Source organism: Salmo salar, chromosome 14, assembly GCF_965601325.2.
Source record: "Salmo salar chromosome 14, fSalSal1, whole genome shotgun sequence".
In the NCBI taxonomy this organism is placed as follows: domain Eukaryota; kingdom Metazoa; phylum Chordata; class Actinopteri; order Salmoniformes; family Salmonidae; genus Salmo; species Salmo salar.
In genome coordinates this window covers 99432186-99459384 of record NC_138304.1, presented here as the reverse complement: position 1 = coordinate 99459384, position 27199 = coordinate 99432186, and the positions used below count along the sequence as shown (strand labels likewise).

Below are 27199 nucleotides of genomic sequence, written 5' to 3'. Positions count from 1 at the left end.
AGAGGTCTCCAGGTGTGTGTACCTGCTCTGAGTGGTTTCTAGAGGTCTCCAGGTGTGTGTACCTGCTCTGAGTGGTTTCTAGAGGTCTCCAGGTGTGTGTACCTGCTCTGAGTGGTTTCTAGCGGTCTCCAGGTGTGTGTGTGTACCTGCTCTGAGTGGTTTATAGCGGTCTCCAGGTGTGTGTGTGTACCTGCTCTGAGTGGTTTATAGCGGTCTCCAGGTGTGTGTGTGTACCTGCTCTGAGTGGTTTCTAGAGGTCTCCAGGTGTGTGTGTGTACCTGCTCTGAGTGGTTTCTAGAGGTCTCCAGGTGTGTGTGTGTACCTGCTCTGAGTGGTTTCTAGAGGTCTCCAGGTGTGTGTGTGTACCTGCTCTGAGTGGTTTCTAGAGGTCTCCAGGTGTGTGTGTGTACCTGCTCTGAGTGGTTTCTAGAGGTCTCCAGGTGTGTGTACCTGCTCTGAGTGGTTTCTAGAGGTCTCCAGGTGTGTGTACCTGCTCTGAGTGGTTTCTAGAGGTCTCCAGGTGTGTGTACCTGCTCTGAGTGGTTTCTAGAGGTCTCCAGGTGTGTGTACCTGCTCTGAGTGGTTTCTAGAGGTCTCCAGGTGTGTGTGTGTACCTGCTCTGAGTGGTTTCTAGAGGTCTCCAGGTGTGTGTGTGTACCTGCTCTGAGTGGTTTCTAGAGGTCTCCAGGTGTGTGTGTGTACCTGCTCTGAGTGGTTTCTAGAGGTCTCCAGGTGTGTGTGTGTACCTGCTCTGAGTGGTTTCTAGAGGTCTCCAGGTGTGTGTGTGTACCTGCTCTGAGTGGTTTCTAGAGGTCTCCAGGTGTGTGTGTGTACCTGCTCTGAGTGGTTTCTAGAGGTCTCCAGGTGTGTGTGTGTACCTGCTCTGAGTGGTTTCTAGAGGTCTCCAGGTGTGTGTACCTGCTCTGAGTGGTTTCTAGAGGTCTCCAGGTGTGTGTACCTGCTCTGAGTGGTTTCTAGAGGTCTCCAGGTGTGTGTACCTGCTCTGAGTGGTTTATAGCGGTCTCCAGGTGTGTGTACCTGCTCTGAGTGGTATAGAGGTCTCCAGGTGTGTGTACCTGCTCTGAGTGGTATAGAGGTCTCCAGGTGTGTGTACCTGCTCTGAGTGGTTTCTAGAGGTCTCCAGGTGTGTGTACCTGCTCTGAGTGGTTTATAGCGGTCTCCAGGTGTGTGTACCTGCTCTGAGTGGTTTCTAGAGGTCTCCAGGTGTGTGTACCTGCTCTGAGTGGTTTCTAGAGGTCTCCAGGTGTGTGTGTGTACCTGCTCTGAGTGGTTTATAGAGGTCCCCAGAGGGAGTTCTGTTCCAGCGTTGGCTGAACTTGGATCTCAGCTCACTGTCTGTTGACTCCTCATCACTCAGCATCTTCAGAGACTACAAAACACACACATTATACCACACACACACCATGGGCATATCAAGGCGCGCGTGCACTTCGTCCAGGATCTCTCTGTTTCGTGTCAGTAGTTCAGGGAGGTGTGTGTGTGTGTGTGTGTGTTTACCTCGTCCAGTATCTCTCTGTTTCGTGTCAGTAGTTCAGGGAGGTGTGTGTGTGTGTGTGTGTGTGTGTGTGTGTGTGTGTGTGTGTGTGTGTTTACCTCGTCCAGTATCTCTCTGTTTCGTGTCAGTAGTTCAGGCAGATCTCTGATCAGTTGCTCTATGCTCTGCAGCCCCCCTTGCTGGACGATGGCACGGGCCTTCTCAACAATGGATTGTGGGATAGAATCTCCAGACAAGTCCTCCAGAGCCGCAGGCAGGTTCAGAGACGCCAGGACACTGTTGTTGAATTATCAATACATTATCAATCTTTATAGATATTTTAATGCAGGGATGGGCAACTTTGATGGGGTTGGGGGGCACAAAATAAAAAATCTGAACTCATTATGAGGGGCTGCAGTTGCTCACGGGTCTGCGTCCCCCCCCCCCCCCGGGGACCCTAGCAGATAGAATTAACGGGGCCAAATTGACATCGGAGAGACATTTTTTCAGTTTAAGCGTTTTAAAGCAAAGTAGCTGTAATTATACTCATTTTATCATGGGGCGGAGAGAAAGATTCTGCAATTTTATAACTAATTTCATGCAATTTTACTTATTTTGCAACAGGGTGGAGATAAATGTTAGCAGTTAATATGATATCTGAGTGAGACTGACTAATAAAATCAATGGGGGGGGGGGGGGTCCCCCAGGCGATAATTCAACCATGATAACAAGTTTAGATTAGGGCTGTGGCGGTCACAAAATTGTCAGCCATTACCGTTAAATAACTGTCGGTCTCACGGTAATTGACCATTAATTAACATAAACACGTTTAGCATCTCCTGGCTTCCACGTATAGCCTACAAGCCACCGACGCAGACCTTCGGAACATCTACATTTTAAAAAGGTCTAATAAATCCATGTAATAGTCTACACCTTCACAATAAATCCATGTAATATAGCCTACACCTTCACAATGAATCCATGTAATATAGCCTACACCTTCACAATAAATCCATGTAATATAGTCTACCTACACCTTCACAATAAATCCATGTAATATAGTCTACCTACACCTTCACAATAAATCCATGTAATATAGTCTACCTACACCTTCACAATAAATCCATGTAATATAGTCTACCTACACCTTCACAATAAATCCATGTAATATAGTCTACCTACACCTTCACAATAAATCCATGTAATATAGTCTACCTACACCTTCACAATAAATCCATGTAATATAGTCTACCTACACCTTCACAATAAATCCATGTAATATAGTCTACCTACACCTTCACAATAAATCCATGTAATATAGTCTACCTACACCTTCACAATAAATCCATGTAATATAGTCTACCTACACCTTCACAATAAATCCATGTAATATAGTCTACCTACACCTTCACAATAAATCCATGTAATATAGTCTACCAACACCTTCACAATAAATCCATGTAATATAGTCTACCTACACCTTCACAATAAATCCATGTAATATAGTCTACCTACACCTTCACAATAAATCCATGTAATATAGTCTACCTACACCTTCACAATAAATCCATTATTTATTTTAGACAGGTCTAAAGAAACATGCTATGAAGAAAATGTATATTTCAGAAGAGCAGAATAGGATACTCTGAGTTGTCCTTAAGTTAGGTCCTGATCTGACCATGTCATATGGCTGTGGGCTACACTAGTTCATTTAATAGACAAGATTTGCTTAGAATTCTGTGGCATTATTTTTAAATTATTTGATCGTTTTTTACAGTATGAAGAATACAATTGAACAAAGCTGAATAAAATAGAAATGATGTCCACATTTACGTTTTGTCAGCCATCAAGATGAGTAGGCCTAACGAACAGCAAAAGCACTAGCCTATGTCAATCTACTATCCCCCATAGTACAAAAGTTGACCTATTCTATTCTGTGCAATAAATTAATATTCCAAACATAGTCTGGGACAGTAGTGGGATGTGATAGATCCCAAATTAATACCACCACTAGCATCAACAAAAACATATTTTTACGTAATTCTGACACACTATTAGGCCATTTCTTCACATTATAAGCGCAGCAAATCGCACACGGCAGTAGGATAAGAGCTTATGTTCCATCAGCAGGAAAACACCATTCTCAAAAGTGACCGCAAATGCAATTATGCATCTAATGCTTTATTATAAAGGTGCATTTTTATGGTGAAAATGATCTTCCCTAAACTTGAAACTCACCCGCTACATATATATGAAAGTTAGGCTCTACACCCACTGTAAAGTGGATTAATTCATGCGTTTCATTTTCAAATAAGTTATTTGGCCACTTTAGTTGTGATACAAAACATATAGGACTATAGACTAGGCTACATGAGGGGTGATACTAACCTTATTAAAACATATAGGAGGACTATAGACTAGGCTACATGAGGGGTGATACTAACCTTATTAAAACATATAGGACTATAGACTAGGCTACATGAGGGGTGATACTAACCTTATTAAAACATATAGGACTATAGACTAGGCTACATGAGGGGTGATACTAACCTTATTAAAACATATAGGACTATGGGCTAGGCTACATGAGGGGTGATACTAACCTTATTAAAACATATAGGACTATAGACTAGGCTACATGAGGGGTGATACTAACCTTATTAAAACATATAGGACTATAGACTAGGCTACATGAGGGGTGATACTAACCTTATTAAAACATATAGGAGGACTATAGACTAGGCTACATGAGGGGTGATACTAACCTTATTAAAACATATAGGACTATAGACTAGGCTACATGAGGGGTGATACTAACCTTATTAAAACATATAGGACTATGGGCTAGGCTACATGAGGGGTGATACTAACCTTATTAAAACATATAGGAGGACTATAGACTAGGCTACATGAGGGGTGATACTAACCTTATTAAAACATATAGGAGGACTATAGACTAGGCTACATGAGGGGTGATACTAACCTTATTAAAACATATAGGAGGACTATAGACTAGGCTACATGAGGGGTGATACTAACCTTATTAAAACATATAGGACTATAGACTAGGCTACATGAGGGGTGATACTAACCTTATTAAAACATATAGGACTATAGACTAGGCTACATGAGGGGTGATACTAACCTTATTAAAACATATAGGACTATGGACTAGGCTACATGAGGGGTGATACTAACCTTATTAAAACATATAGGAGGACTATAGACTAGGCTACATGAGGGGTGATACTAACCTTATTAAAACATATAGGACTATGGGCTAGGCTACATGAGGGGTGATACTAACCTTATTAAAACATATAGGAGGACTATAGACTAGGCTACATGAGGGGTGATACTAACCTTATTAAAACATATAGGAGGACTATAGACTAGGCTACATGAGGGGTGATACTAACCTTATTAAAACATATAGGACTATGGGCTAGGCTACATGAGGGGTGATACTAACCTTATTAAAACATATAGGCCTATAGACTAGGCTACATGAGGGGTGATACTAACCTTATTAAAACATATAGGACTATAGACTAGGCTACATGAGGGGTGATACTAACCTTATTAAAACATATAGGACTATAGACTAGGCTACATGAGGGGTGATACTAACCTTATTAAAACATATAGGACTATAGACTAGGCTACATGAGGGGTGATACTAACCTTATTAAAACATATAGGACTATAGACTAGACTACATGAGGGGTGATACTAACCTTATTAAAACATATAGGACTATAGACTAGGCTACATGAGGGGTGATACTATTATTTGAAAAGGTTGCCAAAAAAAACCCCCAAAACTATTGTAAGTCGCTCTGGATAAGAGCGTCTGCTAAATGACGTAAATGTAAATGTTTCTTGCCTTACGCTGGGCATCATTCACAGCGATAATATATCATTCACAGTGATGGACTAATATTGTCACCCATCACACTATTCTTGATTGAATCTTGTCTTTACTAAATCATATATGTGTGTGACATTTTGTTATGATTTAAAATGGACCATTATCATGCACCTGTCTCGAAACAGGGGCAGCATGAAAAAATACATGTCATCTATCCACTTAAATAGCGAGTGGAGGAAGCTTTTCCCGTGGTTCATTTTCATGCCGGTCAGGTAGGCTATACTCCTGCTGTACAGAGAAGCAATGTGCTTAATACTAGATTTTCGATCACATTTGCATTGATGTCAGAGTGATTAGAGGGACAATAGAGTGCTGAGTACCAGGCAGTTAGTGAGTTTGGTAGGTTACTAGTGACCATCAGCAGCATCAGAGCTTGGAGAAGCCTAGTTACCGTGACTAAACGGTCACATGGAATTTGACTGCCTTCATGACTCGTGACCGCCGGTGTGGCGGTAATACGGTCACCGTAACAACCCTAGTTTAGACAGCAGGCTGCTAAAGTAACTTGAAAATGTCTGACATCAGAGAGAAACTTGCTGATCCTAAACTGCCCCCTGTGTATTCTACTATTTTAACTCGCAACAGGAAGTTGAGACACCGACTGAGATGAACAACATGTGGTTGATCAGAGGGCCTTTCAAAATGGGGGGCGGCGGGCAGGCAGTTGACCATCCCTGATGTACTGTGTGGTTTGAGTTAATGGTTAAAACATTGTAAAGTAATATCCATACCCGTTACAGAGGTTGGTAGCTTCTCTCATGGTTCCCACCAGTCTGTTGACGGTCTCAGCCTTCCTCTGGCTGTACACACTCATACTCTGCTGCACAGCCATGGGCACCATCTTCTCAAACAAGTCTACACACACACACACACACCACCGAATTCTATTAGATATTTACGCAAAAATAAAAAGTGTGTGTGACAGTGTGTGTGTGTGTGACAGTGTGTGTGTGTGACTGTGTGTGTGTGTGACTGTGTGTGTGTGTGACAGTGTGTGTGTGTGTGACTGTGTGTGTGAGACTGTGTGTGTGTGTGACAGTGTGTGTGTGTGACTGTGTGTGTGTGACTGTGTGTGCGTGTGACAGTGTGTGCGTGTGACAGTGTGTGTGTGTGACAGTGTGTGTGTGTGACAGTGTGTGTGTGTGTGACTGTGTGTGTGTGTGTGACTGTGTGTGTGTGTGTGACTGTGTGTGTGTGTGTGACTGTGTGTGTGTGTGTGACTGTGTGTGTGTGTGTGACTGTGTGTGTGTGTGTGACTGTGTGTGTGTGTGTGTGTGTGCTGTCCCTCTCACCAGTGAACTTGGCGCTGAGCGGAGGCGTGATGGCGGTAGCCTTGACCAGCGCTGCCTTGCCGATGTGTTCCAGGTCTTTGACCTCAGGGACGCGGTCGTGGTAGATGAAGTCGTTGTCCTTCTTGGCGGCGGTCAGAGCACGGCTGATCTTATCACTCAAGTCCTTCACACTGACGTACTCATCATAGCGAGACGCGACAGTCTTCACCAGCTCTGTAGCGTGCTGAGGGATGGAGACCATAGAAGAGGGAGAAGACTAAGTATGAAGACTTTGGTCGAGTGTTTATTTGGTCAGCGGAAAATCTAAAATGTCTGGTGGGGTTAAAAACACTGTAGGGAACACTGGGTTATGGGTGTGTGTGTGTGTACCTGCAGGCGAGCGATCTCCTCTCCAAAGCGTTTCTTCTGCTTGGCGAGGAGAGACTGGTGCAGTTCAGCGTTGGCCTGCATGATGCAGTGTTTAGCTGCCAGCACCGGCAACACCTCCTGGAAATAAAAATACTGACCAGAGAACAACCACGGAGCAAACCACACACACACACACAGGGAGCAAACCACACACACACACACACACACACACAGCGAGCAAACCACACACACACACACACACACACACACACACAGCGAGCAAACCACACACACACACAGGGAGCAAACCACACACACACACAGGGAGCAAACCACACACACACACAGGGAGCAAACCACACACACACACACGCACACACACAGGGAGCAAACCACACACACACACACACACACACACGGAGCAAACCACACACACACACACAGGGAGCAAACCACACACACACACAGGGAGCAAACCACACACACACACAGGGAGCAAACCACACACACACACAGGGAGCAAACCACCCACACACACACACACACACGGGAGCAAACCACACACACACACACACACACAGCGAGCAAACCACACACACACACACACACACAGCGAGAAAACCACACACACACACAGGGAGCAAACCACACACACACACACACACACAGGGAGCAAACCACACACACACACACACACACACACACACACACACAGGGAGCAAACCACACACACACACACACACAGGGAGCAAACCACACACACAGGGAGCAAACCACACACACACACACAGGGAGCAAACCACACACACACACACACAGGGAGCAAACCACACACACACACACACACAGGGAGCAAACCACACACACACACACACAGGGAGCAAACCACACACACACACAGCGAGCAAACCACACACACACACACAGCGAGCAAACCACACACACACACACAGCGAGCAAACCACACACACACACACACACACACACACACACACACACACACACAGGGATCAAACCACACACACACACACACAGGGATCAAACCACACACACACACACACACACACACACAGGGATCAAACCACACACACACACACACACACAGGGATCAAACCACACACACACACACACACACACACACACACACACACACACACACACAGGGAGCAAACCACACACACACACACACAGGGAGCAAACCACACACACACACACACACACACACACAGGGAGCAAACCACACACACACACACACAGGGAGCAAACCACACACACACACACACAGGGATCAAACCACACACACACACACACACAGGGATCAAACCACACACACACAGGGATCAAACCACACACACACACAGGGATCAAACCACACACACACACAGGGATCAAACCACACACACACACAGGGATCAAACCACACACACACACAGGGATCAAACCACACACACACACAGGGATCAAACCACACACACACACACACACACGGAGCAAACCACACACACACACACACGGAGCAAACCACACACACACACACACACGGAGCAAACCACACACACACACACACGGAGCAAACCCACACACACACACACACACACACACACACACAGGGAGCAAACCACACACACACACACAGGGAGCAAACCACACACACACACACACACAGGGAGCAAACCACACACACACACACAGGGAGCAAACCACACACACACACACACAGGGATCAAACCACACACACACACACACAGGGAGCAAACCACACACACACACACACACACACACACAGGGAGCAAACCACACACACAGGGAGCAAACCACACACACACACACACACACACACACACAGGGAGCAAACCACACACACACACAGGGAGCAAACCACACACACACACAGGGAGCAAACCACACACACACACACACACACACACACACACACACACACAGGGAGCAAACCACACACACACACACACACACACAGGGAGCAAACCACACACACACACACACACACACACACAGGGAGCAAACCACACACACACGGAGCAAACCACACACACACGGATCAAACCACACACACACACACACACACACACACACACACACACACACACACAGGGAGCAAACCACACACACACACAGGGAGCAAACCACACACACACACACAGGGATCAAACCACACACACACACACACACACACACACACACACACAGGGATCAAACCACACACACACACACACACACACACACACACACACACACACAGGGATCAAACCACACACACACACACACACAGGGATCAAACCACACACACACACACACACACACACAGGGATCAAACCACACACACACACACACACAGGGATCAAACCACACACACACACACACACACACACACAGGGAGCAAACCACACACACACACACACACACACACACACAGGGAGCAAACCACACACACACACACACACAGGGAGCAAACCACACACACACAGGGAGCAAACCACACACACACAGGGAGCAAACCACACACACACAGGGAGCAAACCACACACACACACACACACACACAGGGAGCAAACCACACACACACACACACACAGGGAGCAAACCACACACACACACACACACACACACAGGGAGCAAACCACACACACACACACACAGGGAGCAAACCACACACACACACACACAGGGAGCAAACCACACACACACACACACACACACAGGGAGCAAACCACACACACACACACACACACACACACACACACACAGGGAGCAAACCACACACACACACACACAGGGAGCAAACCACACACACACACACACACACAGGGAGCAAACCACACAGGGAGCAAACCACACACACACACAGGGAGCAAACCACACACACACACAGGGAGCAAACCACACACACACACAGGGAGCAAACCACACACACACACAGGGAGCAAACCACACACACACAGGGAGCAAACCACAGAACAGCACAAAGATCGGCAAGAGCAAATCACGAATGAGTATGCACATCACGACAACCAATCACGAACAGGCAATCAGAAACACACACACACCACCAACACCACGAGGGATGCAGAGAGAGGAGGATAACGGGAGAAAGAACAGGACAGGCAATCAGTGTTTAACCTTTCTGAAACATTCCCCCAACCTGCATCACAGACAACGGTGTGTGTGTGTGTGTGTGTGTGTGTTTTAGCAGTGATGACAGGTTTAATAATAGCCCATTATTAGGTAGTGAGAGACCAATCAGAACGGAAGTAGGACGGCAAAAGGGCCAATAAGAATACAGCCCAAGTAGTGACCAACCAATGAGAAAATAGCCCAGTTAGTGAATAACAAATCAGAATGGAGACTGTGTGGTAATCAACCAATCAGAACAGAGATAGTGACATGAGAGAAAGGGGAAAGTCCCTCTTATCCTTCCCAGTGAGTAGTTCTCTCACACACACACACACACACACACACACACACACACACACACACACACACACACACACACACACACACACACACACACACACACACACACACCTTGGGCAGGTTCTCTTTGTACTGGCACTGCTTGAAAGCGTCACCGTAGAAATCTGCCGTCTGATTCGCCAGTTTAGCGATGATGGCGTCCTTCATCTTATCTGCATGGCGAATGATACCATGGTTACTCGACTCATGTACACACATGTAAAGCATGTAATATGTGCGTGTCAACATACCTGACGTAGCCTTCAGGAAGAAGACCTCCTGTGCCTGGGCCAGCATGATGAGACTGAGGGTTCCTACAGTCTCAGGAGAGACGTCCATAGTAGGTTCTCTGTTCAGAGCTGACAGCACTGTGTCCTTAATGTGACCAAATGCTCCACTCGCCAACTGGAGGGAGGGGGTGAGACACACAGAGAGAGAGAGAGAAAGAGAGAGAGCGAGACACACAGAGAGAGACAGAGCGAGACACACAGAGAGAGACAGAGTATCAGTTATATTACTTCATTACTATGATAAATGTGTAATTGGCTATAGAGTCATTGGTAGTACTGTAGTAATACCTGGTAGTATTTGGCTGTATTGTAGTATACAGAAGTACAGTTGAAGTTTACATACACCTCAGCCAAATACATTTAAACTCAGTTTTTCACTATTCCTGACATTTAATCCTAGTAAAAATTCCCTTTCTTAGGTCAGTTAGGATCACCACTTTATTAGTAGAGAGAATGATTTATTTCAGCTTTTATTTCTTTCATCACATTCCCAGTGGGTCAGAAGTATACATACACTCAATTAGTATGTGGTAGCATTGCCTTTAAATTGTTTAACTTGGGTCAAACGTTTCGGGTAGCCTTCCACAAGCTTCCCACAATAAGTTGGGTGAATTTTGGCCCATTCCTCCTGACAGAGCTGGTGTAACTGAGTCAGGTTTGTAGGCCTCCTTGCTCGCACACACTTTTTCAGTTCTGCCCACAAATGTTCTATAGGATTGAGGTCAGGGCTTTGTGATGGCCACTCCAATACCTTGACTTTGTTGTCCTTAAGCCATTTTGCCACAACTTTGGAAGTATGCGTGGGGTCATTATCCATTTGGAAGACCCATTTGCGACCAAGCTTTAACTTCCTGACTGATGTCTTGAGATGTTGCTTCAATATATCCACATTATTTTCCTGCCTCATGATGCCATCTATTTTCTGAAGTGCACCAGTCCCTCCTGCAGCAAAGCACCCCACAACATGATGCTGCCACCCCCGTGCTTCACGGTTGGGATGGTGTTCTTCGGCTTGCAAGCCTCCCCCTTCTTCCTCCAAACATAACGATGGTCATTATGGCCAAACAGTTCTATTTTTGTTTCATCAGACCAGAGGACATTACTCCAAAAAGTATTATCTTTGTCCCCATGTGCAGTTGCAAACCGTAGTCTGGCTTTTTGAGGACGGTTTTGGAGCTGTGGCTTCTTCCTTGCCGAGTGGCCTTTCAGGTTATGTCGATATAGGACTTGTTTTACTGTGGATATAGATACTTTTGTACCTGTTTACTCCAGCATCTTCACAAGGTCCTTTGCTATTGTTCTGGGATTGATTTGCACTTTTCACACTAAAGTACGTTCATCTCTAGGAGACAGAACGCGTCTCCTTCCTGAGCAGTATGACGGCTGCGTGGTCCCATGGTGTTAATACTTGCGTACTATTGTTTGTACAGATGGACGTGGTACCTTCAGGGCATTTGGAAATTGCTCCCAAGGATGAACCAGACTTGTGGAGATCTACAATTTTTTTCTGAAGTCTTGTCTGATTTCTTTAGATTTTCCCATGATGTCAAGCAAAGAGGCACTGAGTTTGAAGGTAGGCCTTGAAATACATCCACAGGTACACCTCCAATTAACTGAAATTATGTCAATTAGCCTATCAGAAGCTTCTAAAGCCATGACATCATTTTCTGGAATTTTCCAAGCTGTTTAAAGGCACAGTCAACTTAGTGTATGTAAACTTCTGACCCACTGGAATTGTGATACAGTGAATTATAAGTGAAATAATCTGTCTGTAAACAATTGTTGGAAAAATTACTTGTGTCATGCACAAAGTAGATGTCCTAACCGACTTGCCAAAACTATAGGTTGTTAACAAGAAATTTGTGGAGTGGTTGAAAAATGAGTTTTATTGACTCCAACCTAAGTGTATGTAAACTTCCCACTTCAACTGTACCTAGTAGCATTTGGCTGTATTGTAGTATAACTATAGAAATACCTAGTAGTATTTGGATATATTGTAGTATTGCTATAGACGTACCTGGTAGTATTTGGCTGTATTGTAGTATAACTATAGAAATACCTAGTAGTATTTGGATATATTGTAGTATTGCTATAGACGTACCTGGTAGTATTTGGCTGTATTGTAGTATAACTATAGAAATACCTAGTAGTATTTGGATATATTGTAGTATTGCTATAGACGTACCTGGTAGTATTTGGCTGTATTGTAGTATAACTATAGAAATACCTAGTAGTATTTGGATATATTGTAGTATTGCTATAGACGTACCTGGTAGTATTTGGCTGCAGCCTTCAGTCCTTCGTCGCTGTCCAGGTTCTGTTCTGAAGCGATCTGACTCGCCAACGCTGCTCCGTTGAACAACACACAGGTCTTCTCATATCCCAGACTGGCCAGGGCTAATACACACACACACACACACACACACCACAGAGTACAGTCAAAAGAGAGTGTGCAAAGCTGTCATCAAGGCAAAGGGTGGCTACTTTGAAGAATCTAAAATATATTTTTGATTTGTTTAAGATTTTTTTTGGTTACTACATGACTCCATAGTTTTGATGTCTTCACTATTATTCTACAATGTAGAAAATAGTTAAAAAAATAAAAAATAATAAACCTTGAGTATGAGTAGGTGTGTCCAAACTTTTGACTGGTGCTGTACTTTAACACATTACACACACACACACACCTGTTCGTCTGAGCTCAAGGTGCCAGAAAAGCTTCAGGCATAAGTCTGACATACCTCACAACACTCACACAATAAGGTTACCTTGTGGTTTCCAAGGGTTACCATCAAGGTTCCCATCCATTGTTTTCAGCACTCAGCTAATTTCAGGTCTACTGAGCGCAGACTTGAACATTGTGAAGATTCTGTGCAACTTCCAGCGCGCGTTTACTGTGAACACTGAGGCTGTACCCGCTTTTTGATCATAATGTAGGCCTACCAGGGAGGCCTACCAGAGTGGCCTACCAGAGAGGCCTACCAGAGAGGCCTACCAGAGAGGCCTACCAGAGAGGCCTACCAGAGAGGCCTACCAGAGTGGCCTACCAGAGAGGCCTACCAGAGAGGCCTACCAGAGAGGCCTACCAGAGAGGCCTACCATCAAAAACAAAGGAGAAAATACATCCCATAACATTTTAACATGGAAATAGCTGTTCTATCATTCAGCCTACAGTAGCAGCCAATGTGTGAGACTTTTTTTAAAAACATGCAGGGCTTGACATGAACCTGTTGATCCACTTGTCCTTCAGACAAGGAGGTGACTGAAAATGTTGTGGTGTTTGATGCAAGAAACCACTTTACAAAACAAAAATCATTATTCCCATTATTACAGAGAATCAGACAAATGATGCTACCCTCTGCCTATTGGCTACTGAGCTTATTCAAGCCTGTCTCAAAATACAACACTGCCCCTTTAAGACAAAAAAAAAAGACCTTTACCTGACTGCCTTTTCAAAGACGTCTAGAAATGTACACGTGTTGTGTTCTTATAGGAAGAAATCACTCCTCTATTGTTGACTACAAATGATCTATAACTGGGCTAATAACTCACCAACTAGTAAAGGATATGAACACGCTGTCCATGTGGCTACATGCAGCTCTCGCTTTGATCACAAAACAATCACATCTACCTACGACCACCGCTGAAAAACACAGTCCAGTTCAAAGTGAATGGCACAGATCCATATATGCAGTTCTGATTGGTTACGCCGCACCGAGGTAGAGCAGAGCTCTGATTGGTTATGCCGCACCGAGGTAGAGCTCTGAGTCATGAGCGATAGAATCCTACAGCGATGTGTTCTGCCTACAACAGAATCTCTTGATAGTTTGTTTCGGTATGTTGCATTGAAAGTGACTAATATTTGCGTTGATTCGATCACAGTTGCCACAGTAAAGGGAACCGTTGATGGTGTTAACTAACGGGGGAAAACTCTAGAAAGTTGAGTGAAGTTCAATCTCGTGCTTCTCTCCTTGTGCTGATATTTTCCCCGAGGGGCTGCACGGCAACTTATAGGGAGCATTGGTCACTGTGTGTGTGTGTGTGTGTGTGTGTGTGTGTGTGTGTGTGTGTGTGTGTGTGTGTGTGTGTGTGTGTGTGTGAGGGGTGAGAGACAGAGCTGGGCTGTCATGTGCTACACACAGACTATATACAGGAAATAAATCAGTTACGTTGAAAAAAAAAAAAAAAAGACAAGGAGAAAAACACCCATCATGCAATAGGACTTCCTCATACATCTGCTAGAACAAACCATGCCCAGAGGCCTGAATGTGTCTGTGGCCTACCTAGTTTGACTGAGCCACCGAACAGCGAGCCTTTATCAAAGGCATCTTTCCATGTGAAGGTTAAACACAGCTGCAGGAAGACAGAGAGAGAGATTAGCAACCTGATCACCTGTTATTATTGACTAGCGGTTCATGTGTGACGTGATTCTCTGCAGACAGACACTGTAGTGTAGTTTTTTATGGTACCGTTGTTGTGCACCCCCCCCTTCAGCATTGAGCGGATGTAAGGTTATATCTACCTGGTTTTCAGAGAAGGGGAACTTGGGCTCCACAGCACACAGCTGGTCATAGTACCTGCAAGAGAAGAGGGAGAACACACTTTTATTGTTTGGACCAATCAGAAAAGAGAGAAGTGTGTGTGTGTACTGTGTTATTGACTAATGACAGTGTGTTGGGGAAGCTGCGCTGGCTCAGAGACACATGACAGTGAGTCAGAGAGTGGGGGGTGACTGTCACGCTTCAGATAAACACCGGTGTGGTAATATCCCTCAGTTATCTGCTACTGTGATCTGGAACATTCTATTCTAAGGATTGACAGAGAGACTATAGAGAGTAGTCTATTGTTGTGACTGGGGAAATCCCTATGTACTACAGCTGACTCAGGTCAGGAATAACCCCATGAAAAGAGGACAGAGAGGAAGGAAGGAGAGATGGGAGAGGAAGGAAGGAGAGATGGGAGAGGAAGGAAGGAAGGAGAGATGGGAGAGGAAGGAAGGAGTGGAACTAGCAGAAGTGCAGTTTGAGAATGGGAAAGGAGGAAAAGAGGCGTGGGGAGAAGGGAGGAAAAGAGGAGTGGGGAGAGGGGAGGACAAGAGGAGTGGGGAGAGGGAGGAAAAGAGGAGTGGGGAGAGGGAGGAAAAGAGGAGTGGGGAGAGGGGAGGAAAAGAGGAGTGGGGAGAGGGGAGGAAAAGAGGAGTGGGGAGAGGGAGGAAAAGAGGAGTGGGGAGAGGGAGGACAAGAGGAGTGGGGAGAGGGAGGACAAGAGGAGTGGGGAGAAGGGAGGAAAAGAGGAGTGGGGAGAAGGGAGGAAAAGAGGAGTGGGGAGAGGGAGGACAAGAGGAGTGGGGAGAGGGAGGACAAGAGGAGTGGGGAGAGGGAGGACAAGAGGAGTGGGGAGAGGGAGGAAAAGAGGAGTGGGGAGAGGGAGGAAAAGAGGAGTGGGGAGAGGGAGGAAAAGAGGAGTGGGGAGAGGGAGGAAAAGAGGAGTGGGGAGAGGGAGGAAAAGAGGAGTGGGGAGAGGGAGGACAAGAGGAGTGGGGAGAGGGGAGGACAAGAGGAGTGGGGAGAGGGAGGACAAGAGGAGTGGGGAGAGGGAGGACAAGAGGAGTGGGGAGAGGGAGGACAAGAGGAGTGGGGAGAGGGAGGACAAGAGGAGTGGGGAGAGGGAGGACAAGAGGAGTGGGGAGAGGGAGGAAAAGAGGAGTGGGGAGAGGGGAGGACAAGAGGAGTGGGGAGAGGGAGGACAAGAGGAGTGGGGAGAGGGGAGGACAAGAGGAGTGGGGAGAGGGGAGGACAAGAGGAGTGGGGAGTGGAGAGCAAAAGAGGAGTGGGGAGAAAAACAGAGGTGGGGAGAGGAGAGCAAAAGAGGGGAGGAAAAGAGGAGTGGGGAGAGAGAAGGAAAAGAGGAGTGGGGAGAGAGAAGGAAAAGAGGAGTGGGGAGAGAGAAGGAAAAGAGGAGTGGGGAGAGAGAAGGAAAAGAGGAGTGGGGAGAGAGGAGCAAAAGAGGAGTGGGGAGAGAGGAGCAAAAGAGGAGTGGGGAGAGAGGAGCAAAAGAGGAGTGGGGAGAGAGGAGCAAAAGAGGAGTGGGGAGAGAGGAGCAAAAGAGGAGTGGGGAGAGAGGAGCAAAAGAGGAGTGGGGAGAGAGGAGCAAAAGAGGAGTGGGGAGAGAGGAGCAAAAGAGGAGTGGGGAGAGAGGTATATATTTCTAGTTTGGAGTTTCGTCCCAGCCAGGTCTGCTAGCGACTAGTTTACTGCCTCTGAAACAATGGGCGTCTGTCTGCAGGGCTGTGAAAGGGATACGGAATACAAGGCCCGTTGCCATAACTACCTGGCACCAATGCTAACAATCCCCACATAGGCGCCTACGAGCAGTGTAGAGCGCAGCCAGAATGCTAATATAGGCTAGCGATAGCATGGCCCTACACCACCCTGTAGCTAGCACGCCTATGCTAACATGAATTACGTTCCTCCAGCAAAAACCCCTCCCTCCTACCTCACACAGCAGAAACAGAGAGAGACCGAGAGAGAAGGGCTAAGAGAAAGGACAAAAAAGAAAACAGTTTGGGGTGTGGAAACAGTCCTCCTGTAACAGTGATTGGGTTCCTTGTCTTTCAACATGAAAGCTATAGTCTAGTGTTGGCACTTGGCTGCTAGACAATACCAGTTAGCCTAAGAACTGCAGCTATGACAGTAGGTACAGTAGTGTAGAGAAAGAGGTGCTAGGGCTCTATTGTAACTACTGTTATATAATGCTCTGTGGACAACACCAGGGTAAACTACGAGTCATTTGACTCCATACAGGGGAGAAAAGTATACAAGTTGTCAACTAATCATCAAGTCCTCATTGAGGTGAATGAAGTGTGTTTGTCAATGGCAACAATCATAGATGTACATATGAGCTCAATTACCTTGCCTGACCTGTACACCCTCCCACACATTGACTCAGTACCGTTACACCCCCATATATATATATATATATATATACTTTCTTATATATATATACTTTCTTACTACTGTATTGTTGGTTAAGGGCTTGTAAGTAGGCGCATGTGACAAATAACATTTGATTTGAAACTGTGTACTGTTAGGGGTACAGGAGGAACAGGGTTGAGAAACACTGGTCTTAAACCATGCTGACATCATGCTGACGTCACTAGGACTTTATAGAATAGATCACTGGGTAGAAAACCAGAGAGGATAAAACGTCAGAGGTAACGTCACGGGGGACCGGAGAACAGAGTCCATAACGTCACAGGGGACCGGAGAACAGAGTCCATAACGTCACGTCACAGGAGGACCGGAGAACAGAGTCCGTAACGTCACAGGGGACCGGAGAACAGAGTCCATAACGTCACAGGGGACCGGAGAACAGAGTCCATAACGTCACAGGGGACCGGAGAACAGAGTCCATAACGTCACAGGGGACCGGAGAACAGAGTCCATAACGTCACGTCACAGGGGACCGGAGAACAGAGTCCATAACGTCACGTCACAGGGGACCGGAGAACAGAGTCCATAACGTCACAGGGGACCGGAGAACAGAGTCCATAACGTCACGTCACAGGGGACCGGAGAACAGAGTCCATAACGTCACAGGGGACCGGAGAACAGAGTCCATAACGTCACGTCACAGGAGGACCGGAGAACAGAGTCCGTCACGTCACAGGGGACCGGAGAACAGAGTCCATAACGTCACGTCACAGGGGACCGGAGAACAGAGTCCATAACGTCACAGGGGACCGGAGAACAGAGTCCATAACGTCACAGGGGACCGGAGAACAGAGTCCATAACGTCACAGGGGGACCGGAGAACAGAGTCCATAACGTCACAGGGGACCGGAGAACAGAGTCCGTCACGTCACAGGGGACCGGAGAAGAGTCAAAGACAGTAGAGGAGGTTTGTTTAACCAAATAACAGTCCTGTTTCCTCCATGGAGCGCTATGCATAACATCATAGTGTGGGTTGGGGGTATTCTTTTTAGATGAGATCGATATTATTCAGCTAAACCAGAGCAGAGGTAAGCAGGTGGACTATATTATATCTATATACACAAACACACAGAGAGAGATAATGTAGATCAATACAGCCTAGACAATGTAATTTCTTAACGGTATGTAATACTGCATCCCTCCACATAAAACTTGTTTCAGATGAGTATCTTTCAAGAAGCTATAGTGGGGGACCTTCCAAGAGGTCTGAGTCTTTATGGCATAGGAGGTAGCCCTCCTGAAACCAACATTACTTCATGTTGCAGTAACATAACAATACACACTAGCTAGGGTGGGTATAATTTGTGGAACGTTCCAAAAACGTCGTAAATAACAAGGTCGACTACAAACAACGTATAGCAGCAGAATAAGATACCGGATAGGAGTGGGCTACTTCATTAAGTTTTCAATCACCACGTTTATTCCGAAAAATGTCTATCTGGTTGCCTATGGACAAACATGAAGAATAAGTTACGTGGTGAGTTGATGCCTATTCGGCAGCTAGTTAACTAGGTGAATTGATCGTACTACTTTGTATGAGTTGTTTGTTGGCGACCTTGTTATTTACGACGTTTTTGGAACAGATTCCTGTTGGAACCCACCCTTCCTGGGTCTCATGACTTCAGAGAATTTGACAATGACACCTTGAAATATGATATTTTGCGGCTGGTCAAACTGACTCACGAGGATGCCAGCTGGGAAATAATAACCATGAACTAATTGCAACTGTTTATCCTTGACGACGTCTCCTTGACTTGGCTAACAGGAAAGTTAGCTAAGCAACATTGCGAACTACGTTACTTAAACTAATTGACAGCAAGTTCATTTCACACGGGGAACTCGTTGTTGAGGAATTAGGCATCACATTGACATTGATTAACAATTTATGACAAGTTAACGCATTGACAAACATGACTCAAAGGGGAAAAACCGCATCCGAGAATTTCAGGGTGCGGCAATCGAGTTAGCTAGCAGCAAACCTAGCCATTTCTACACAGGTTAAATAGCTAGCTGGAGTTAGCATTCTAGCGAACCTAAGCTAGCTACTTGAGTCTGGCAGTCTTTCTAACCTCAGGAGGATTTCCAGTGAGCTTTCGTGTTTGTCGAGCGGCCTCCCCAGAGCATTCTTGCGCAGCTTGTTCAACTCCTCCACGGATCGGATGTACTCCGCTTGCTCCTCACCCGCTGGGTATGTCGCCGTGACGAATTTCGAAAGTGGTTTAACTAGATCTACTTCAGACGACTTCTTTAACGGGACAGAAATAAAAGTCGCCATTTTCGAACCACGAAAATGAACAACAACAAAAAAGTGTTAACTAGCCAGCTAGCTAGCTATCAGTTGAACAATAACAACAAGCGACTCCTCACTTCCTGGATATTGCTGTGCAGATGACGTTGACGCAACAGATGACGTTGACGCACAGAGAGCTGCGCATACGCATTAAGGGAATGATGGGTTTAAGGTTTCTTATCTCTCTGGCCCAGATAGACAGAACCAGTGGTGGAAAAACTATCCAATTGTTTTACTTGAGTGTAATTAAAGATACCTTAATAGAAAATAACTCAAGTGAAAGTCACCCAGTAAAATACTACTTGAGTAAAAGTGTAAAAGGATTTGATTTTAAATATACTTAAGTATCAAAAGTAAATATAATTGCTAAAATAGACTTAAGTATCAAAAGTGAAAGTATGAATCATTTAAAATTCCTTATATTAAGTAAACCAGATGGGATAATTTTCTTGTATTTTAAACGGATAGCCAGAGGCACACTCCAACACTCAGACATTATTTACAAACAAAGCATTTGTGTTTAGTGAGTCCCCCAGATCAGAGGCATTAAGGATGACCAGAGATGTTCTCTTGATAAGTGTGTGAATTGGGCCATTTTCTGTCCTGCTAAGCATTTATAATGTAACGAGAACTTTTGGGTGTCAGGGAAAATGTATGGAGTAAAAATAAAATTTTTTCTTTAGGAATGTAGTGAAGTAAAAGTTGTTAAAAATATCAAAAGTAAAGTACAGATACCCCCAAAAAACAACTTAAGTAGTACTTTAAAGTATTTTGGACAGGACACACTCATATACACTTATACTGAACAAAAATATGACCGAAACATGTAAAGTGTTGGTTTCATGAGCTGAAATAAAAGATCCCATATACACAAAAAGCTAGATAATCCATCCCCATGACAGGTGTGGCATATCAAGAAACTGATTAAACAGCATGATCATTATACAGGTGCACCTTGTGCTTGGAACAATGAAATGTGCAGTTTTGTCAAACAACATGCCACAGATGTCCCAAGTTTTGAGGGAGCGTGCAATTGGCATGCTGACTGCAGGAATGACCAACAGAACTGTTGCCAGATAATTCAATCTTAATTTCTCTACCATAAGCCGCCTCCAACGTTGTTTCAGAGAATTTGGCAGTATGTCCAACCGGCCTCACAACCGCAGACCACATGTAACCACGCCAGCCCAGGACCTCCACATCCAGCTTCTTCACTGAGGGATGGTCGGAGACCAGCCACCCAGACAGCTGATGAAACTGTGGGTTTGCACAACCCAAGAATTTCTGCACAAACTGCCAGAAACCAACTCAGGGAAGCTCATCTGCGTGCTCGTGGTCCTCACCAGGGTCTTGACCTGACTGCTATTTGGCATCATAACCATGGCCTGCATACTCACCAGACATGTCACCCATTGAGCATGTTTGGAATGCTCTGGATTGACGTGTACGACAATATCCAGCAACTTCACACAGCCATTGAAGAGAAGTGGGACAACATTCCACAGGCCACAATCAACAGCCTGATCAACTCTATGTGAAGATGTCACGCTGCATGAAGCAAATGGTGGTCACACTAGATACCGACTGGTTTTCTACCGTTTTTTTAAGGTATCTGTGACCAACAAATACATATCTGTATTCCCATTCATGTGAAATCCGTAGGTCAGGGCCTAATTAATTTATTTCAATTGACTGATTTCCTTTTATATGAACTGTAACTCAGTAAAATCTTTGAAATTGTTGTATGTTGCGTTTTATATTTCTGTTAAGTATAAATAATCAAATTCTATTTTGTGTAGTCGGAAGGGACAAAAACATGCCTAGTCACACCCCCCAAAAAATATATAGGCATTTAAATCAAATCAAAGTTTGTTGGTCGCGTACACAGATTTGCAGGTGTTACTGCAGGTGCAGCGAAATGCTTGTGTTTGTAGTTCAACCAATACAATAATACCTAGAAATACAAAACAATACACACATAATCCAAAAATATCATAATGAGCAAGATCGAACCGTGTCCGGTTTGTTCAATCAATATCCTAATTTAAACAACAAAGACGGATAATAATGTTGACTGCATTGAATCAATGAACAGAGACAGTGTGTGGAGAGGAGAGGGGCTACCACAGGATTCCTGTTCTAGTGCTTTCAAAGTAAAGGCTGTGTAACTATCTAAACGTTACTTACCTGACCATCGCTCCAGCTGACTAGCTTTAGCCAGATTAGTTATAATAAGGCCCACCAACAAGTAACGTTAGTTAGTTAACTAACTAGCTAGCTGGCTTCCTTCAATGCTTGGTAGCTTTATTGACAGACAAGACAGTTTATATTATACACCACCAAGCTAAAGCTAGCTAGCTATTATATCAAACAGGTGTGTGCATGCACTTGCGTCTGTCTGTCTGTGTGTACACTGCCCGAGGATCGTTCAAGACTATCCAGCCCCAGCTAACACGTCTTGACATTTTGTATTTGTATTTATGACGAATCCCCATTAGTTCCTGCCAAGGCAGCAGCTACTCTTCCAGGGGTTTATTATGGATCCCTATTAGTTCCTGCCAAGGCAGCAGCTACTCTTCCTGGGGTTTATTATGGATCCCCATTAGTTCCTGCCAAGGCAGCAGCTACTCTTCCTGGGGTTTATTATGGATCCCCATTAGTTCCTGCCAAGGCAGCAGCTACTCTTCCTGGGGTTTATTATGGATCCCCATTAGTTCCTGCCAAGGCAGCAGCTACTCTTCCTGGGGTTTATTATGGATCTCCATTAGTTCCTGCCAAGGCAGCAGCTACTCTTCCTGGGGTTTATTATGGATCCCCATTAGTTCCTGCCAAGGCAGCAGCTACTCTTCCTGGGGTTTATTATGGATCCCCATTAGTTCCTGCCAAGGCAGCAGCTACTCTTCCTGGGGTTTATTATGGATCCCCATTAGTTCCTGCCAAGGCAGCAGCTACTCTTCCTGGGGTTTATTATGGATCCCCATTAGTTCCTGCCAAGGCAGCAGCTACTCTTCCTGGGGTCCAGCAACATTAAGGCAGTTATATACAATTTAAAATATGACATTACATTTCATAACACTTTAACCCAATACATTTAGTGTGTTCCCTCAGGCCCCTACTCCACTCTCACATATTTACAATACAACATCCATGTGTACGTGTGTGTAGAGTGTGTGTCTTATCATGTGTGCGTGTCTTATCGTGTGTGTGTGTCTTCGCCTGTGTGTGTGTGTCTCTTCAGTCCCTGCTGTTCCATACGGTGTATTTTTATCTGAATTTTTAAATCTGATTCTACTGCTTGCATCAGTTACCTGATGTGGAATAGAGTTCCATGTAGTCATGGCTCTATGTAGTACTGTGTGCCTCCCATAGTCTGTTCTGAACTTGGGGATTGTGAAGAGATTACGTTAGTGTGGGGCAGAGGTGTGGACTCGAGTCACATGACTTGGACTCGAGTCACAAATATGATGACTTGCAACTCGACTTTAACACCAATGACTCGTGACTTGACTTGGACTTGAGCCTTTTGACTCGACCTGACTTGATACCCTCCCCAAGCCCAAATATTAAAAATGATACTATTAAAAAAGGTGTGCAGCTCATCAACTCTTCATTTAACGGATTACAGTTTTAATCGGACAGCAGCCAATCAAATTGTGCCAGCTGAGAAAAAGTTGTGCGTAGCAGTGCAGAGGAATGTCGGTGGGTGAATTCAGATGGAGCCCTTGGAAAGAAAGATGATACCCCAAATTATTATTTTCGGATTTTAAGACAACGCTGTATCACCAAAAGCGGATTGCAAAACATGCGGGAAGAGAATTACAGACGGAGGCGCAACAATTTCCAACTTTGTTCGACATTTGAAGCTGCACAAAGAACGGTAAGTTGTGGCTAATATAGCCGACAGCTATATATTTTATTACTTTACTGGTGTAGCATGTAGGCTAACGTAACGTTAAATCAATGAACCTCCACACAGTCAGTCAGTGCGGGAACGTGATCATTGCACCCAGATTGAGCTACAACTGGCCAGGCAGCTGGTAGTCTAAATCCTGCCTGATGTTACTAAAACAAGGTTGGGCGATTGTGTACAAGCCTATATCACCCGATTGCGCCACATAGCGATCTTTGATAGTCGATCACTATTTGGGGGGTGTCTTTCTCATGGCTATCCATGCATTTCCATGGAAATATAACGTTTATTTGGAAAGTAATAAATATATAGATATTTTTAAAAGCATTCATGATTTGCGTAAATGTAATATACTATTACTCTTGATAAAAATATGAAATGGTATTACATTTGGTGAAGAGCACATTATGACTTGTTTAGGACTCAACTCAAAGTTTAGGACTTGGGTCTTGACTTGAGACTTGACTCGGACTTGCCCGTCTTGACTTGGGACTTGATTTGGGACTTGAGTGCTAAGATTTGAGACTTACTTGTGACTTGTAAAACAATGACTTGGTCCCACCTCTAGTGTGGGGTATACATGGGTGTCCGAGCTGTGTGCTAGTAGTTTAAACAGACATCTCAGTGCATTCAACATTTCAACACTTCTTACAAAAATAAGTAGTGATGAAGTCAATCTCTCCTCCTCTTTGAGCCATGAGAGATTGACATGCGTATTATTAATGTTAACTCTATGTGTACATTTAAGGGCCAGCTGTGCTGCCCTGTTCTGGGCCAGTTGTAATTTTACGAGGTCTCTCTTAGTGGCACCTGACAAAATGACTGAACAGTAGTCCAGGTGTGACAAAACTAGGGCCTGTAGGACCTGCCTCATTGATAGGGTTGTTAAGAAGGCAGAGCAGAGCTTTATTATGGACAGACTTCTCCCCATCTTAGCTACTGTTGTATCAACATGTTTTGACCATGACAGTTTACAATCCAGGGTAACTCCAAGCAGTTTAGTCACCTCAACTTGTTGAGGTTTAGGATTTAGTGAATGATTTGTCCCAAATACAATGCTTTTAGTTTTTGAAATATTTAGGACAAATGTATTCCTTGCCACTCGTTCTGAAACTAACTGCAGCTCTTTGTTAAGTGTTGCAGTGATTTCACTCGCTGTAGTAGCTGACGTGTATAGAGTTGAGTCATCCGCATACATAGACACACTGGCTTTACTCAAGGCCATTGCCATGTCATTACTAAAGATTTAAAAAGTAAGGGGCCTAGACAGCTGCCCTGGGGAATTCCTGATTCTACCTGGATTATGTTGGAGAGGCTTCTGTTAAAGAGCACCCTCTGTGTGTTGTTAAACAGGTAACTCTTTATCTACAATATAGGAGGGGGTGTAAAGCCATAAGACTTTTTCCGTTAGCAGACTATGTTCGATATTGTGCAAAACCGCTCTGAAGTCTAACAAAACAGCTCCCACAATCTTTTTATCATACATTTCTCTCAACCAATCATCAGTCATTTGTGTAAGTGCCGTGCTTGTTGAATGTCCCTCCCTACAAGCCTGCTGAAAGTCTGTTGTCAATTTGTTTACAGTAAAATATCATTGTATCTGGTCAAACAGATAGGGGTTGGTAACAGGCTGATTGGTCAGCTATTTCAGCCAGTAAAGGGGGCTTTACTATTCTTGGGTAGTGGAATTACTTTTGCCTTCCTCCAGGCCTGAGGGCACACACTTTCTAGTAGGCTTAGATTGAAGATATGGCAAGTAGGAGTGGCAATATCGTCCACTATTATCCTCAGTCATTTTCCATCCAAGTTGTCAGACCCCAGTGGCAACAACAATTTTTCCACTTCTTCCACACATACTTTATGGAATTCAAAATGACAATGCTTGTCTTTCATAATTTGATCAGTTATACTTGGATGTGTAGTGTCAGCATTTGTTGCTGGCATGTCATACCTAAGTTTGCCAATAACTTTAATTATTTTTTAATTGGCAATATCAGTGGGTTTTGTAATGAATGAGCCATCTGAGTCAATGAATGGTGGAGCTGAATTTAATTTAATTGAAGGTGCTCCAAAGCTTTTTACCATCATTCCTTATGTCATTTGTTTCATAGTACACTTTATTTTTTATTTTGTTTAGTTACATGATTTCTCAATTTGCAGTACGTTTGCCAATCAGTTGGGCTGCCAGACTTATTTGCCATTCCTTTTACCTCATCCCTCTCAAACATACTATTTTTCAATTCCTCATCAATCCACTGGGATTTAACAGTTTTTACAGTCATTTTCTTAATGGGTGCTTATTAATAACTGGAGTAAGCAATTTCATAAATGTGTCAAGTGCAGCTTCTGGTTGATCCTCATTACAGACCAACAAATATTATTTACATCAACATAGGAATCACTACAAAACTTAATGTATGACCTCTTATACACTATATTAGGCCCAGCCATTGGAACTTTGGTTTTCCTAGATATGGCTACTATATTGTGATCACTACATCCTATGGATTTGGATACTGCTTTAAAGCAAATTTCTGCAGCATTAGTAAAGATGTGATCAATACATGATGATTTCATTCCTATGCTGTTTGTAACTAACCTGGTAGGTTGACTGATAACCTAAACCAGGTTGCAAGGACTAGTTACAGTTTGAAACTTTTTCTTGAGTGGGCAGCTTTATGAAAGCCAGTCAATATTGAAATCACCCAGAAAATATACCTCTCTGTTGATATCACATACATTATCAAGCATTTCACACATTATCCAGATACTGACTGTTAGCACTTGGTGGTCTATAGCAGCTTCCCACCAGAATGGGCTTTTGGTGAGGCAGAAGAACCTGTAGCCATATTACTTCAACAGTATTTAACATTAGATCGTCTCTAAGCTGTACAGGAATGTGGTTCTGAATATAAACGGCAACACCTCCACCTTTGGCATTTCTGTCTTTTCTGCAGATGTTATAACCATTTATTGCTACCACTGTATCATCAAAGGTATTATCTAAGTGAGTTTCAGAGATTGTCAGAAAATGAACATCATCTGTTACTAGCAAATTATTTATTTCATGTTTCTTAAGCTACATATGTTAATGTGGGCTAGTTTTATCACTTTTCTGGGATGCTTGCTTGTTTTCATTGCTTTACTGGGAAGCTTAGCATTAGTAGACATGCTCATGTTA

The 27199-nt window shown here is 44.4% G+C and overlaps 1 protein-coding gene across 4 annotated transcripts in view; it reads right to left on the bottom strand.

Annotated features, from left to right (window-relative positions):
* Positions 1–20219, bottom strand: part of LOC106593672 (programmed cell death 6-interacting protein) — a 46426-nt gene extending 26207 nt beyond the window's left edge. For 2 of the 4 annotated variants that reach the window (XM_045695012.2, XM_045695014.1), the window contains exons 1-11: positions 19888–20218; positions 15349–15403; positions 15110–15179; positions 13096–13223; positions 10788–10941; positions 10609–10709; positions 7087–7218; positions 6718–6940; positions 6157–6280; positions 1615–1792; positions 1279–1390 (exon numbers count right to left, since the gene is read on the bottom strand). In XM_045695012.2, the coding sequence (XP_045550968.1) occupies positions 1279–1390; positions 1615–1792; positions 6157–6280; positions 6718–6940; positions 7087–7218; positions 10609–10709; positions 10788–10941; positions 13096–13223; positions 15110–15179; positions 15349–15403; positions 19888–20093 (1483 nt within the window). In that variant the 5' untranslated portion in view covers positions 20094–20218. Of the gene's footprint in view, positions 1–1278; positions 1391–1614; positions 1793–6156; positions 6281–6717; positions 6941–7086; positions 7219–10608; positions 10710–10787; positions 10942–13095; positions 13224–15109; positions 15180–15348; positions 15404–19887 lie in introns of all 4 variants that reach the window. The other 2 variants (XM_045695013.2, XM_045695015.2) reach the window with 2 other exon arrangements.
* Positions 20220–27199: the final 6980 nt, after the last annotated feature.